This window comes from Etheostoma spectabile, unplaced genomic scaffold, assembly GCF_008692095.1.
Source record: "Etheostoma spectabile isolate EspeVRDwgs_2016 unplaced genomic scaffold, UIUC_Espe_1.0 scaffold00006986, whole genome shotgun sequence".
In the NCBI taxonomy this organism is placed as follows: Eukaryota; Metazoa; Chordata; class Actinopteri; order Perciformes; family Percidae; genus Etheostoma; species Etheostoma spectabile.
Genome location: NW_022603440.1, coordinates 1 through 16,477, shown reverse-complemented (window position 1 = coordinate 16,477; position 16,477 = coordinate 1). Strand labels below are relative to the sequence as shown.

The 16,477-nt window shown below is 41.8% G+C and overlaps 1 protein-coding gene and 3 non-coding genes across 4 annotated transcripts; 3 read left to right on the top strand and 1 right to left on the bottom strand.

Annotated features, from left to right (window-relative positions):
• Window positions 1-4,508: 4,508 nt before the first annotated feature.
• trnae-cuc (transfer RNA glutamic acid (anticodon CUC)) lies at window positions 4,509-4,580 on the top strand. Its single transcript has one exon. It is a non-coding gene; the product is annotated as a tRNA-Glu (tRNA).
• Window positions 4,581-5,829: 1,249 nt separating this feature from the next.
• Window positions 5,830-13,222, top strand: LOC116678317 (uncharacterized). Its single transcript, XM_032508280.1, has 2 exons — window positions 5,830-5,833; window positions 12,105-13,222. The coding sequence occupies exon 2, from the start codon at window positions 12,371-12,373 to the stop codon at window positions 13,079-13,081; it is 711 nt and encodes a 236-aa protein (XP_032364171.1). The 5' UTR covers window positions 5,830-5,833; window positions 12,105-12,370; the 3' UTR covers window positions 13,082-13,222.
• Window positions 5,984-6,065, bottom strand: trnal-aag (transfer RNA leucine (anticodon AAG)). The gene has a single exon. It is a non-coding gene; the product is annotated as a tRNA-Leu (tRNA).
• trnav-cac (transfer RNA valine (anticodon CAC)) lies at window positions 7,423-7,495 on the top strand. The gene has a single exon. It is a non-coding gene; the product is annotated as a tRNA-Val (tRNA).
• Window positions 13,223-16,477: the final 3,255 nt, after the last annotated feature.

The following is a 16,477-nucleotide window of genomic DNA, read 5'->3' as shown; positions in this document are numbered from 1 at the left end:
GACTGCACGCTGGAGTCTGGCTGTTGCTAACATGCCAACAGTGGCTACAATTGCTGGAAGGTCTGCTGTAACACTCTGCAGAAGTTTTGTCTCTCATCCAACAGACATTTTTTTATTTTTTTTTTAAAACAAAGTGTTGGACACAGTGCCCACTCTCCTACCTCACAATTGAAAGCTGTGGGGAAAGGGGGGTTTCAAAGCTAATAGACCATTCAACAAGCAATTCTGATGCACTATACTGGTCCATTCAGGATGAGCACTGTATACTCTGACTGCAGCAACACAAGTTCAAATTTCAGTGATACCTAATTTTTATGGGGATAACGAGACTGAATTGCAAAGTGTGTATCCCCCATGTAACTCAAAGCCTATCACTTCCAGTCAATACTGTCAAATTTGGAGCTCTTTCTGATTACATTAATGACCACATTATTCAAAATGAAGCTGAGCATGGAGGAGGATTCCTCCCTAACGGCCGCTCTGCTCTGCTCCGTGCCCCCACTGTCCGGTAATAGTTAAAGCAGATAAAAACCTAAAGAACACTCAAAAGCTTCAATATAAAACTTACTTAAGAAGCTTCTTCATGTTCAAGAGAAGATCTGTTTCCAGCCACACTATTAATTTATTCATGAAATCCCTATTATTATGTAGCCAGTTCCATATGGTCTAGTGGTTAGGATTCCTGGTTTTCACCCAGGTAGCCCGGGTTCAGCTCCTGGTATGGGAATAGGTGTTAATCTGGTGAAGGTCTGCAGAAAGACCTGTATGATCTCTGAATTTAGTCCTATGTTAAATCAGAGCTGTAGGTCCTTACGTATCTAGCACTGTTAGACTTTGCTGTAATTTCTACAGTTAATTACCACAAAATGCCCAGTAAAATACCTTAATTTTCTTTTCCAGTTCATTACTGTCATGAACATTGCAGTATGGCTAGTAACATTTCATTTACAGCGATTTACTGTATTTTTTTTAAAATTTGCAATGGTCTGCTGGAAAACAACAGCAGTAGTGCTCCTGTAGGTGAATAATACATGTTATAGAAGCATAGAAATGAAATGGAAAAAATAAAATATCTTTATAAAATAAAATTTCAGAATTGTTCAACCAGTAATGGAGAATATCCTTTTAAAACATTTCTTTATGGTGGAAATCCTGGATATCAGAGGTCAGTAAAACTACCCCAACAAGTAGCACTTACTGCATACACAACTCAAGTCAGTGCTTGTGTTTGGGTAGTTCTGGTGCCAGATAAATGCATTTTACTAGTGTTGGGAAGAATTGTGAAATAGACTGTCTCTGCATTTGTTCAGAGATATGTCAGATGATGAACTCACTACCAAGACAACCCCAAAGAGAAGCACTTATGAACACAGTAACCATCAGTGTCTCCATTTGACACAATCCAAATGTGATTACAATGACATCCAATGACTTTATTGATCGCAGGGGGAAAAAGAACATAAGGACTCAGGGGAATGACCTGCCATAGAAATAGTAGTTTGTAGTGGTTCATGGCATAACGGGGTACTTCACGGTATCACAAGGCAAAGCAGAGCGTAGCAGGATGTAACAGGGCATCGCATGATTCGTAGCAGGAACACGGCGACAGCTGCAAGCATGATTTTGGAGCCTCCCTGATCCAAGGAAACATGCTGGGGGAAAAAGAACAAAAGACACTGGGGAATGACTCGCCAGAGCTGCGGTGTACGCCCGTCCTACGCCTGTTTTAGGTCGTACGCATGTTTCATAAATGAGGGCCCATGTGAGCACAATAAAGTCTTCTTTAAGAAAGGTTTTTCCTTTATAGTTTTTTTTCCAATTCTTCTGGTCACACTTGGCATTATTTCACATCTTTTGTCTGTTGTTGTGTCTCGGCGCCAGCTGTTGATAGAAGTATTATGCTTTTGGGTCGTCCGACCATCTCTACATACGTATGCACTTCCCATTCTTGTGAATGTGACAACACAGGACCCCCTGGAGGGACTTTCTTCAAATTTTGCAAAAACTATCATATGAACTCGCAAATCAAAATCAATTGATGAGATTTTGGAGGGCAAAGGTTCAATGTCAAAGTGACTGTATCCTCATGTCTGTCCATCCAATTCTTGTGAATGCAATATTGCTGAACGCCTAGAGGGAAACACTTTAAATTTGGCATACAAAACAACTTGGAGTCGCGGATTAACTTATTTCGATTTTGGAGGTCAAAGGTCAAGGTTACTGTTTCATTTTGGCTCCAGAACTGTATATGTATTTCTCTTGAACTGTTGAAATTGGGTGATGTAAAGCCCCAGTGGTCTATTGGATAAGGCACTGGCCTCCTAAGCCAGGGATTGTGGGTTTAAGTCCCGTCTGGGGCAATTCTCAGCAGAGTGGTGCAGTGGAAGCATGATGGGTCCATAACCCAGTGGTCAGTGGATCAATACCATTCTCTGCTAACTTGGTTTTGCTGGTGATACTCTGAAAGGGTGATGCATCAAGAGATTATGACCCTCGGGCTGATTTCCATGGTGAGATGAATCATGATACAACCGATGGAAAAGTTGTTGACAGCACCATGAAAAGTAGGCAAATCATGTTCATTTTGACAAATCGACATCCACTACCCTGTCAAGAACCTGGAGGTAGACAGAAGTTTCTAGCCACGAAGGGATTTTAACCCTCAACCTTCTGAGCCGAAGTCAGACGCTTTGTCCATTAGGCCACATGGTTGCAAAAGCAAAAGTAATATTTCCAAATCTGAATTTCCATGGTTTAGTAGAAAATTAGGAGCGAGGTAACATTTGTAAAAAGTCTAATTAGGTGGCTAAAGGAAATAGATTGAATGCGAGGCACATCAGTTACCTGTGACTCATATTTGCACTTGCTGAGCAGACAACTTTACAACTGTATGTTTTTGGCCTTGCTACAAAAGACATGGAAAGCAGATCCGCTCATCGAGAGACGGCAGCGTCTAACTCGCACGTAGGCGCCCGTCGCGCTTGTCAAAGCCGTTGTCACAACTCTGGGATTTATCCTTCTGCAGAAGACCATAGAGCAGCCCAAAGATAACCCAAGTGGCCTTACCTCTATCAGAAGGTACAGTTCTGCAAACCATATACTGTACATATTAATCTTTACAATCATTTGTATGCAGGTCACTTGATGTAATACAAGCAAATACATAAGGCCAGACAGATACAAAAAGTGAGAGAAAAGAAAAAGAGACTAGCTGTCTAAAGGATAACCAGTTGAGATTTTGTGCATCTTTGAGAACTGTAAATGTCAATGATGACAAAAGGATACATCCGCTGTCGGGGGTCTGATTTAAAGGAAATGGTACTCTTTAAAAGTGTTGGGGTTCTAGCGTTAAACTAATGAAGAAGACTTTGACAAATCAACCAAAACCAAGTCCAGGAACTTACTCTTTCAAATGTTACACCTGAATCTGTCAAGTCCTGACCATTCCCTGACCGGGAATTCGAACCCGGGCCGCGGCGGTAAAAGCGCAAAATCCTAGCCACTAGACCATCAGGGAGTCACATCCATCAAATGTACCTTTGTAGATGTGAGCTCAGCCTAAAAGTCCTGCAAGAGTCCCCAAATTTTGGACTGTAACAAACGTTTAACTGGCCTTCTATACCCTTGCCAACAAAGATTACCACTGATTGCATACAATGTTGTGGGAACGTAGCTATTGCTGATGATGAATGTAGGGCTAGTGGTACAGGGGATAATGTGTCTGACTACAGATCAAAAGATTCTAGGTTTGACTCCTGGCTAGATAGTAGTGCTCTTCAGTGACTAAATCCCTTGTTCTTCATTTCCAACTTTACCCCCCAGGACAAACTCTACAAAGAAAATGTACATGTATAACGAGCCAAATGATGAGTAATTATTGTTTCAACATGTGTGTAAAGTCATCTAAGCCTCCAAGTGTCACTCAACTACAGCAATAAGCTTGCTGTTGTTTTTCTGTTTTTACTTGTTAATCATTTTTCCTTGAAAATAAAAATTGTCCCTGAAGGACAGAATCAGCAGTGCTAGATAAACCATCCATGAAATTTTCATTTGTTAGTCAACAATCAGGGAAAGCGGGAAAATATTATATATAAGGTGATATTCAGAGTTCCCACTATGCTTTCACAACAACAAGGCCCTACTGCTACCAAGTGGCTGTGATCGTATAGTGGTTAGAACTCTGTGTTGTTGCCGCAGCAACCCCGGTTTGAATCCGGGTTACGGCAGCTTTGTAAAGCTAGTTCTCTGTTATGCCTCCAAATTGTTCCATCCTCGGCTTCGTTTTACATTGATAGAAACTGCAAAGCAGGGGGGGCCAACTAGTCAAGGAACAGCAAGAGACTTGGTATTTAAGAATACAAACTGACTATGTGACAGATGTGTAATCTGTCATGTCCTGCCTTCTGAAGCCCTAGCCAGGCGCCATTCCTCTTCTAAAACAATATGAGTCATTCCAGTCAGTTAAAAGGAAACTCACATCTACAAAGATGTCATCTAATAGAAGTGACTCCCTGATGGTCTAGTGGCTAGGATTCGGCGCTCTCACCGCCGTGGCCCTGGTTCAATTCCCGGTCAGGGAATGGTCAGGACTTGAAAGATTCAGGTGTAAGATTTGAAAGAACAAGTTTGTTGTTGGTTGGTTTATTTTTTGTCAAATTCTTCCTTATTAGTTTAACGCTAGAACCCCAACACAACCCCAACCCAAAATCACATTTAACCAATGATTTTCATATAAATGATTCATGATAAGATCTCCAGTGCCTCTCAGAGTATATCACTTTTGTATCTGTCCTCTGTGTGTTCTCCTTGAAGGAGACAACTGCTGATTCCATGCATCCAGGGATCTGATGATCACCTGCCTCTAAACCTCGCCAAGCATCTTTGAGAGAGACAGAGGCTCAGAAACCGCGGAGGGCTCGGCTGATTCCAATCTGAATTCCAAACGACAAGGAAGCAATTTAAAACAGCAGGGGTGAGTTAATGTTTCAATTCTGTTGGATAAATTATTTAAATTGGACATTGAGATGGTTTGTGAGACAAATATTGACTGTGATTTAACTGAAGGATTTGGTGAAAGTTATATCTTGTTTTGTAAAACTTTGGGTTGCGTACAAAACAGGAGAAAAGAGAAGCTAGTTTTTTTGCAATTCTTCTGTTCACACTTGGCACTATTTCACATCTTTTGTCTGTAGTTCTCTACTCTGTCAGGACTTAATTCTATCTCCCCCACCTCTTCTTTTTTTCTTGTTCTGTCTTGGCAAGAAGTATTATGCTTTTTGGTCGTCTGTCCATCTCTACATCAAAATCAGAAATTCTTTATGGATCCCTGAAGGGAACCTATAGAAAACAGTGCTCCATCGAACCTGAGTTGAACCAGCAACCTAAGGACTTCAGCTTTTTGCTTCTACAGTCCTCCGCTCTACCAACTGAGCTATCGAAGGGCGACAATGTATGTGAACGCACTTCCCATTGTTGTGAATGTGAAAACACAGGACCCCCTGGAGGGAATTTCTGAATCATCAGGGGCTGTAGCTCAGTGATGGAGCGCACTTTCAGTCTCAATGCCCAGATGTTTTACAAGATTTGAAGTGAACATTGTATTGCCCAGTGATGGTGGTATAGTGGTGAGCATAGCTACCTTCCAAGCAGTTGACCTGGGTTCGATTCCCAGCCATCGCAGTAGTTTTCTTTGAATGATGTAACTTGCTTTTTTTTTACAAGAAGTCAGCAGAAAGGTTACTTGCCCAACCTGGTTTGATAAAACATTAGATCTCTTTGGGCTGCACGATTCTGGCCAAAATTGATTTTCTACTCCAAAGTGCCAGAAAGGAAGGTTTCACCAATCGTTGAACCTCAGGTTAACAAGGAACAATCTCAGCAAGGTGATTGATGGATGATTCTAGTTCCTTCACCAAGTTCAGCCCAAATGACACAGCTGTAAGAGACCACATTGGTTGGCTTCCAGCAATGTAATAGATGCAAATGGCAGTGGTGGGATTTGAACCCACGCCTCTAGAGAGACTGGAGCCTTAATCCAGCGCCTTAGACCACTCGGCCACACTACCTGCAAGCATCAGTTCTCCACATCATGACAAACACAGGCACCGTAACTAAAGGTATGCTTGGTAATTTTATTGGGAAAAAAAACTTTGCAAGGAAAAAGCCAATAGCTACGTCCCCTGAAGATTTTCAGATTTTTTCCTGAGATAGACTTAGACTTATCTTTATTAATCCTTTTGGGAAGCCTCCCGCAAGGAAATTGAAATATCACTGAATAAAAGAAGAAACCTGGGTAAAACATGTAATGTTAATGTTGTATATGGCTTTAAAACCTGTAAGTGCAACTGCAGTGGCTGGAAATCAAACCTGGGCAAAATGCTTACACTGCCATGATATAATTCTTAGTCAAAAAGTAACATATCTGTTGCCTTTCAGCTGGACAATACAACGTTCACTGCAAATCTTGTAACGCAGGCTGAAAATGAATGCTAAGAGATAGATTGCTGGACACGAGTTTCTTCCAGTACCTATGAGGTAACACAATACTGTTCATGAAAGCAAATCTGCAATTTGTCATTGGTTTGCTACCACTCTTGAAGAGCACTTTTCGTTGTTGGCAGAATTTGAACCTACGCGGGGAGACCCCAATGGATTTCTAGTCCATCGCCTTAACAACTCGGCCACGACAACCTGAATATACATTCCAGACCTCTTTGCACAAATGTTCATGAACTTTTCAATTGGTTAGTAGTAGTTACCAGACACGGGCAAAGTGCAAATTGTAGTGCACTGCCTGTGTCTGTGGATCCTCGTGGAGGCAGCTTGATTGATTGATATGCTCCCTTATTTGTACCATAACAGACATCTAATATTTTATCAAATTGGGTTGGACAAGTAACCTTTCTGACACAATGAAAACTACTGCTAAGGCTGGGAATCGACCTCAGGTGAACTGCTCGGAAGGCAGCTATGCTTACCACTATACCATCGTCACTGGACATACAGGTGGTGTCCTTAAAGGTTGGATTTTCCTTTTTATTAAATAAAGGCATTAAGATCAATTTCCAAGAGATTACTTTTTTAATTACTCTTTTTAGTCAACTTCTGCAATGGAATCGAACCTAGATCTTCCGCACGACAGGCAGAGATACTGTCCATTATACTAACGAGGAATGCCCAATCTCTATTTTTGGCACATCAATCGATAGCATAGGATTTATGCCACAGTAAATACATGTAGATATATTTAGGTTTACTACATATTCGCTGTCACTCAAATCCATGACAAAGCATCTGTGACTGAATCCAGTTTAAAATCTCCATGTGTAAAAAATTAACATGTCTAACAGCATTTTAAACATTTACAGTAAAATATGAATGGTGCATTTTCGCACGAACTTGCAAAAACATCAATTTTCATCAGTTTCTGTAGTGTAGTGGTTATCATGTTCGCCTCACGCGCAAAAGGTCCCCTGTTCAAAACAGGACAGAAACACATTTCTTTGTTCATGTTGACTTTGCACATTTAAACTCTGCTGAGTTGAACTTTCAATAACCTACACGGAAAAATATTCCTGAAGTGAAATCGCAGCCAGACCTACCGCAGCTTCCAAATTGCAGTAGTCAGGAATTTAGGAAAATCCTGTCTGAAATTGATGCAGAAAAACTAGTCTATGCATTTGTTACTTCTAAGATGGATTACTGCAATTCTGTATTATCAGCAGAGATGGGAAGTAACGAAGTACAAATACTTCGTTACTGTACTCAAGTAGATTTTTCTGATATTTTTACTTTACTTTACTACTTATTTTTGTGGCGACTTTTTACTTCTACTCCTTACATTTTTACACAAATATCGGTACTTTCTACTCCTTACATTTTACAAAATTGGCTCGTTACTTTAGTTTTTATCATTTCAATGGAGTTACCGTTATTATTTTTCGCGTCATCAATACCAAATTCAATCTAATTGGACGGGAATCTACGTTGCATTTGACGCACCACTACAAGATGAATCGACAGATTCGGCGGCATTCATTCGCGGTAAATCATTGCAGCTTGATGGCGGTGGCGTTAGCATTGTAGTATGGACGACGAGATGATTGAAAATGAACACAACGGAGATCCCAGAGATTCGGCAGAAAAGCAGCAAGACATTCCTGATCACCCTTGGCCTTATCTGAAAGAGATGTTTGACATAGTAGGCATCAAGAATGACTCCTGGCGAATGTGCTGCAAATTGTGCCAACCAAAACACCATGAACTGCTGGCTTTCAAGAATTCACCATCGAATTTGAAAAAGCATATAGAGGTAAATGCATATTTTTGTTATCAAAAGCTATTTGTGGTTTGTTGTCTTTATTAAGTGTACGTTAATGGTCAGTTATATTTGTTCTCCTGCTAGCTATCAATGACCATGCCTTGGGGCTCTAGCATTTTATTAGCAAGTAACTCAAGTGACGTTAGCTAGGTTAGCAAGCGTTCACTTTATTTGAAATTCTAATACCAGCTAGCTGATACAATATCTAACTGTGTAGCTTTATGTTACAAACTAATTCAGTAATTTTGTTTAGTGTAATAGTGCTGTAGTAACGTTTCAACGGCGTAATATAACGCTACGTTAAAAAGCAACTCCATATTGACAAAACTCTGATTTAAGCTAGCTGCTTCTTTGTGACCTTATTTTTTTAGCCTTTTTACTCTCCAGAAACATGTCGACCTGTTCAAAATGGACTCTAACATTTTTTACACAACTATGAATGCCGAGACAAGAACGTTGAGGGATGAAGAAGAAGCCCCGGTTAAACACAATAAAACAAGCCTTATCACTTTTACAAACCACCATGTTTGATTGTGGCTAGCTGTACCAAGAGGCGAGGAAAATAAAAAATTACTTGTTTTTCGATTATGGCTGCTATTGTCCCTTCGTGTAGCTGTCTGTTTTCGAGACCACTTAAGTTAACGTTACTCGGTCTTGTCTCAAATCGACTTTATTTTGGGCTAATGTTAACGTTAACGTCTCAAACCTCCCAGACTTAAGTTAGAGGACTCATGTTTTTATTTCAAGACTTTACTTTTCTTTCAAACTGTGTGTGAGCTGGTTAAGGGATGTGGGGAGCACAAGTTAAGAAACGTTACATTTGTATCTTATGACCCTTGCTTGCACTCCACAGATCAGTCAGTCAGTCCCTAGAATCAAGGATGACATCAATCCAAAGTTTGACTTTGCTAGTCATAAATAATTTGCAGATTCACACAAAAGAAAAAAACAGTAATAGCTGTCAAACAGTTGATATAACAGTGCTTTACCCATTCGAGGTAGAGGCTACATGTACAGTGTATTGACATGTAAGAAATAATTATGGGCTATGTATGGCTATGCTGTGATATTTTGCTAGTTGAAATTATACCAAGATATAGGTTTTAGGCCATGGTGCCTAATGTTTCACATTTCATAGTAAGTTACATCAGACAGTCTTGGCTACATCACTGAACAATTTGTTTGTGTGTTTGTGTGTTTGTGTCTGTATTTCACTCACAGAGGATGCATGTCAATCATATGGAGAGATACAGAAAGCTCACTTCAGCTGTTCAGAAAAGAAAGTCAACCCCGGATGCAGGCCCATCACCCAAACAACCAAAGTTATGGGAAGCCAAGAGAGTGTCACAGGTCAGTGTGGATAAAGGAATCATTGACTTCGTCATTCAAGGGCTACACCCACTCAGTGTAGTTGAGCAGCAAGGATTCAGAGACCTTCTGCTTCTCCTCCAGCCCAATCTAACAATTATGTCTCGTGGCACTCTTAAAAACAAAGTGGAGAAAGCAACACAAGAAATGAAAAATAATCTGAAATTGGCCCTGAAAAAAGTTGAGGTTATCGCAACCACCACAGATTGCTGGACCACACACCGACGAGGTTTTATAGGTGTCACTGCGCATTGGCTAGATAGTGCAACTCTGCAGAGGCGCTGTGCTGCCCTAGCGTGTAAACAGCTAAAAGGGTCGCATACTTTTTCTGCCCTTGCTAGTGCTCTCAACGATATACACGTGGAGTACAACATCCGAGAAAAGATTGTTTGCACAACAACTGACAATGGTTCAAATTTCATAAAGGCCTTTAGAGTCTATGGTGAGCTGGATGAAATAACAATCCAGATACTGCACTTCAGGGTGCGAGGGAAAGTACGGGAGGAGAGAGTGATGAAGAGGAGGGGGAGATATCACAGGTGTCGAGTTTGTTGAAGCCGGGGCAATATTGGATGAAGATAATGGCTTGGAATACCAGCTGCCAAAGCACCAACGTTGTGCATGCCACCTTCTCAACCTGATCTCCACTGCTGATGCCTTGAAAGCAAATGGAAACCCAGTGTACAAGCGGCTGTCTCGTTCAGCATTCTCCAAGTGTTCAAGTCTGTGGAGCAAAAGCTCAAGATCTACCACAGCTGCTGAAATCATAGAAGATAACTGCAAACTTCAGCTCCTGAGGCCAAATGAGACACGGTGGAACTCCCTTTTCTTTGCCGTGGAGAGGATTGTGAGAATCCTAAAGGAACAAGGAGAAGGAGCAATCACAGCTGTCTGCAGTGCGCTAAAGATACCTATGTATGTACTTACCATTTTATTTTGTAGATTAATTGACTGCAATATGAGGTAGCTTTATATTTAGATAATTTCTTGCAGTTAAGGATGGGTTTAAAATTTCTTATTGAATACTTTGATTCCCACTATGAATGAAATTCTATATTCATTAATTGTTTTTGTTTTTATTGTCAGGTTCACTCCTGTTGAGCTTGCGTTTCTGGCAGAGTATACCAAGACTATGAGCCCAATTGCAAAGGCGCTTGATGTTCTCCAGGGAGAGGCCAATGTACAGATGGGATGGTTGGTACCTACAATATAACATAGATGTTTTGGAACTATTAATATTTATATATTATATTTATTGCCCCTCAACAGGCCACAACTGGGCAGAATTAAACAATGCTCGTTAAGCACTATAGCAAAAATAAATAAGACATATACACTTTGTAGTGAAAACAACTGATAGTTATACTTGTGGTCTGGTGTGTGCGTCGAGCCGGCGTGTGTTTGTGTGTGTGTGTGTGTGTGTGTGAGTGTGTGTGTGTGTTTGTGTCTGTGCGTGTGTGTGTGTGTGTGTGTGTGTATGTGTCTGTGCGTGTCTCTGTGTGTGTGCGCACATGTGTTTGAGAGTGTATGTGTGTGTGTGAGTGAGTGTGTGTGTGTGCGTGTGTGTGTGTGTCTGTGCGTGTCTGTGTATGTGTGTTTGGCAGGTTACTTTAAAAAGTAATCAGGTACAGTTACTTCTTCCAAGAAGTAACTAGATTAGATACTCAGTTACAAATTATGAAAGTAACTATTTACTTCAGAAAGTAACTAATGCGGTACTTTCATGTACATTTTTAAATGCTCTGAAGTGTCTGTGTAGGTGAGTGTGTGTGTGTGTGTGTGTGTGTGTGTGTGTGTGTGTGTGTGATAGAGCGATGGAGAAGTGAGAGAGTAGCCACTTTAGAGTCAAAGTGAGACCCCCCCCCCCCCCCCTGTATTAAGGCCGTTGATCCCTGGGTAGAGAGCTGATGCTGGAGATGAGGAGATAAAGACGTCATGGTTGGTAAAAACAGGAAAAGAGATGATGACGGTTGTCATGGTGACCAAACTGATAACCTTTCACAGGAACTCAATCTATCTCGATCTACGCGTGCAACCAACGCCTGCTGTCGAGCTAACGTTAGCCGCACACACGCGCACACACACGCACACACACACACACACATACACACACACACACACGCACACAGACAGAGAGCTGATGCTGCAAAGTTTCTCCGATGATGAGATAAAGAAGTCGGAAAAAGTGACAGCAGTGTCAGCGGGGGCGGGGGGGGAGTGTATCTGAGCTGGGAGGTGTCAGTGGGGGGGGGGGGGGGGGGGGGGGTGTAGAGTGTATCTGAGCTACGTGAGTGACAGCGGTGTCAGTGGTCCTGGACCTCGGAGCAGAATGGCTGCAGTCCCAGAGCTCTCCTTCCTGCTGGTCTCTCTCATCAGCAGCATCCACGCAGGAAACACATCTTCATCAAACAGAAAGGGTCCTCTTACACCTTCACCCCCCCCAAGACCACCACCACCTGCCTGATCTCCAGGTCTGTTGGTGGGGAGAACCTGGTCCTGTGGAACACCTCTGACCTATGGTCCAACCAGTCCTCCGTACCTGGACCCCTGAAACAACGACTGGTCAGCGATGTGGAGACTTCTTCTTACACCATCCGCCGCCTGACCTGGTCCGACTCCGGCCCGTACCGAGAGGAGTGCTGGACCGAGGGCACCGTAACCCATGGCAACAAAATCACTATCATGGTTTGTTCTTCTTCAAGACTTAAGTCCATTTTCACAGCGAGACTCGGAGAAACAGTGGACCTGCCATGTAGGGGAGCAGCTGGTCATCAGGACGTCCTGTGGCTCAAACAGGACTCTGGACATGAGCAAGAGACATGGAGCAGAGTTTTTGGGGACAAGACGACATCAGAGGTGGACGATGTTAGAAGAAGATACCAAGTGGTGACAAACTCATCAGATCTTCGTGTTTCCAACGTCACAGCAACAGACTTTGCAGACTACAGATGTCTGGTGATGGACCAGCAGCGGTGTGTCAGCGGTCGGACTGTAGAGTTGAATCCATCGTATGAGACAATCTACGGCTTAGAGGGGGAGACCGCCGTGTTGCCGTGCACCGTCGCTGACTCCAATGATGAACAGCCCCCCCACTGGTCTGATCTGATCTCCTCTGACCCAGGACTACTGAACCAGACTGATCCTTCAGTAGACCAGAACTACTCACTGGTGTTTTCATCTCTGATGTTAAATCACTCAGGTCGGTACTACTGTGAAGCCTCTTGGAGACAGCAATGGTATCAGCTGGTGGTGTGTCCCACATTCGGCCCCCCCGCTGTGGAGCTCTTCTCAGAGGGAGATGATGTCACTCTCAGGTGCACAGGTGGGGGGGGGGTAGGTGGTATGATTGGTTCATCAAGTCAGACCAAACAGAGGGAAGAGTCTTTAGTGTAGGGTCTGATCGGAGCATGAGCAGAGTGAGCTGGGACGATGATAACGGGACCCTGGTTGTCTCTAATATGTCCGTGGGGGACGCGGGGGGGTACTGGTGTGTAGTTTATGATGATGATGAGCAGTGCATGTCCACAGAGAGGACGGTGCTGGTCTACATGGAGCCCTTTGGGGTCTACTCCACCTTCTTCAAAGTGAGATGCTCAGTGCTCAGCGTCCTGCTGCTGATGCTCTGTGCTGCTGTAGTCGCTGTGAGGAGATACACACACACACACACACACACACACACACACACACACACACACACCCGCAGAGAGAGAGAGAGAGAGATTACAGACATGAACAGAAATGATGGGAAATAAGACATAAATACTCAATGATATTATATAATAATAATATTAATAATAATATAAATACAATAATATATTATTTTAATAAAATAAAATGCATGTGTGTGTGTGTGTCTGTGTGTGTGTATATTTTGGGATGTTGTATATTATCTATGAAGGAATATGAATTGTCTCTAATGCATTTATAATAGCTGCATCTTGCAGTGTTGTTTGTGTTATTAACGTGTTATTATATCTTGGTCTGTATCTATAATCTATCGTCTGAATAATAAACATTATTAAAAATGATTGAGAGTTCTGATTCATTTTTATAAATAACACACACACACACACACACAAAGATATACACAAAGACAAACACACACACACACACTCACACAGATACCCACACAGATGCACACACACACACACACAGATACATGCACATACACAGAGACAAACACACACACACACACGCACACACAGATAGACACATACATACACACCCTCTTACGTCAGCCTCTGTGTGTGTAGTTTCCTCTGATGATGAGATAAAGTAGTCAGAAGAAGATCAGCTGATGACGAGCGTTGCCATGGTGATCTGACGGCCACATCCTGCGCGGAGATATCAGCCGACGCAACAGAGTAGAATCTCAATGAATTCATATATATATATATATATATATATATATATATATATGTATATATATATATATATATATATATATACATATACATATACACATACACACACACTGTCAAAAAAATAAAAAAGTACAAAAAGGACCTTTAAGGAACAAAAGCTCATCACTGGGGTGGTACCCTCAGGTACGTAGTTGTACCTTGAATAAGAGGATCAAGTTGTACCTTACCTGTTTGTTCCTTCTAAGGGACAATATAATACCTAAGAGGATCAATAATGTACCTTAAACCAAGGTACAACAAAGTACCTGTAGAAAAGGTACCATGTTGTCCCATTAAGGTACCGCCCCAGTGACAAAGTCATTTTGTACCTTTTAGTTGCAAAACAGTTCCTTTTTAACTCCTTAAGTTAAAGAAAAAAAGGCAAACAACTAAGTGAACTTTAGACATTTATTCTAGTCCTTTAAACGGAAATGTTTCATTCACAGGATCTCAAACATAACACGTAACATCCCAAAATAAAATGAAAAAATGTTTTAGGAGGTCATGTCCAATTGAAAAACATTTAAATCCACTTTATTAACAACTTCATGCCACCTTGTCAAAAACAAAGAGACCAGTCAGCAATAGCAGAGAATAAATACAATAGCACTATTTATCTTTCAATTTCATGAACATCACTAACAAGAACTGTGTTCTGGATTAAAAAACGTACAAGCTTTGAGCTTTTTAGGTTCATGAGGACTGACAGCATCACCGGGGCCCGCCCCCCTCCTCCACCACCACCGTTTCCTGCATATCATGAGCAAAGGCTCGTCTCGTTATAATGTCTTTATGCATCCTGTAAAGATGGTGGTCGGAAAGATCATATTTAGAAAAGTCGATTGACAGTTGTCAAGGCCACACGTTATGGCAAACGTGGCTCATGTGCATGGACAAGTCTGATGTGCTGGGTTACTTCCCCAGTGTGAAGGCTCTTGGAGAGCATTTAGGACAGCTGATTGGTGGAGGCATGGGGCTGTTGATCAAGTTAACATGTTGATTACCGTGGTCACACTAACAGGTGGAGGCTGGTCACCAACCTCCGACTTAGAACATATCGCTGAAAAATCAGGGTGTCTTCAGACGAGATGGATATTTCCACGTTGAAACGAAGTACTAACACCTTCCTCTAAACCAAGTGTCCTGCGAGGGGCCCATCAGTCTGACCACTGCAGGGACAGTCCTCCAGGCAGAGACATCGTGGAGTGGGGACAGTAGGACAGGGTGACGGTGGCTGATCCTGCAACAGATATCACATCATAATATAGTAATCACTCCGTTTAAATTTTAGCAAATCTACCACCAAAACATCATAAAACGATTTTATAATATTATTTTAAAAAAAATGGTATATATATATATATATATATATATTATATATATGTGTTTTATTTTTATTTAGTTTTTATTTATAACCAAAAAACCTTAGTCACCTCCTTACCTTGTCACCCTTTACCTCGTCAACTCTTACCTCGTCATAATCCTTACCTCGTCACCTCCTTACCTCGTCACCTCTTTACCTCGTCACCTCCTTACCCGTCACCTTCCGACCGCGCACTCCTTACCTCGTCACCTTTTTACCTCGTCAACTCTTACCTTGTCACCGTTTTACCTTGTAACCTCCTTACCTCACCACCTCGTCAACCTACTTACCTCGTCAACTCCTTACCTCGTCACCTTTTTACCTTGTCACATTTTTACCTCGTCACTCTTTATCTTGTCACCTCCTTACCTTGTCACCTTTTTACCTTGTCACTTTTTACCTCGTCACCTCTTTATCTTGTCAACTCCTTACCTTGTCACCTTTTTACTTGTACATTTTTACCTCGTCACCTTTTTATCTTGTCACCTCCTTACCTCGTCATCCCACCTCCTTACACCTCGTCACCTCTTTACCTCGTCACCTCCTACCTCGTCCCTCTTACTCGTCACCTCCTTACCTCGTCACCTCCTTACCACGTCACCTTCTTACCTTGGCTCCTTCGGCGCTCTACCATCGGGGAAATGTTTGTAGGGTTTTTCCCAATTTTTAAAACATGTAAAAACAACAATTTGTTTTTGTTTTTTTTACAATTGTCACTTTTATGACATTTGGTCACATTTTCTTACTTTATTTGACATTTTTCTTTCTTTTTACATTCTTTAACCCTCGTGTCGTCTTCCTGCAAATTAATGTGTGTGTGTGTTGTGGTGTGTGTGTGTGTGTGTGTGTGTGTGTGTGGTGTGGTGTGTGTGTGTGTGTGTGTGTGTGTGTGGGTGTGTGTGTGTTGTGTGTGTGTGTGCATGAGATATGTTGTTACTACTAATAATGAATCAGAACTCACAATCATTCTTAATAAGGTTTATTATTCCGACGATAGATTATAGAGATAGACCAAGATATAAC

Excerpts from the sequence above, each read along its gene's own strand:
- LOC116678317 (XM_032508280.1), top strand. The coding sequence starts at position 12,371 with ATGGTTTGTTCTTCTTCAAGACTTAAGTCCATTTTCACAGCGAGACTC.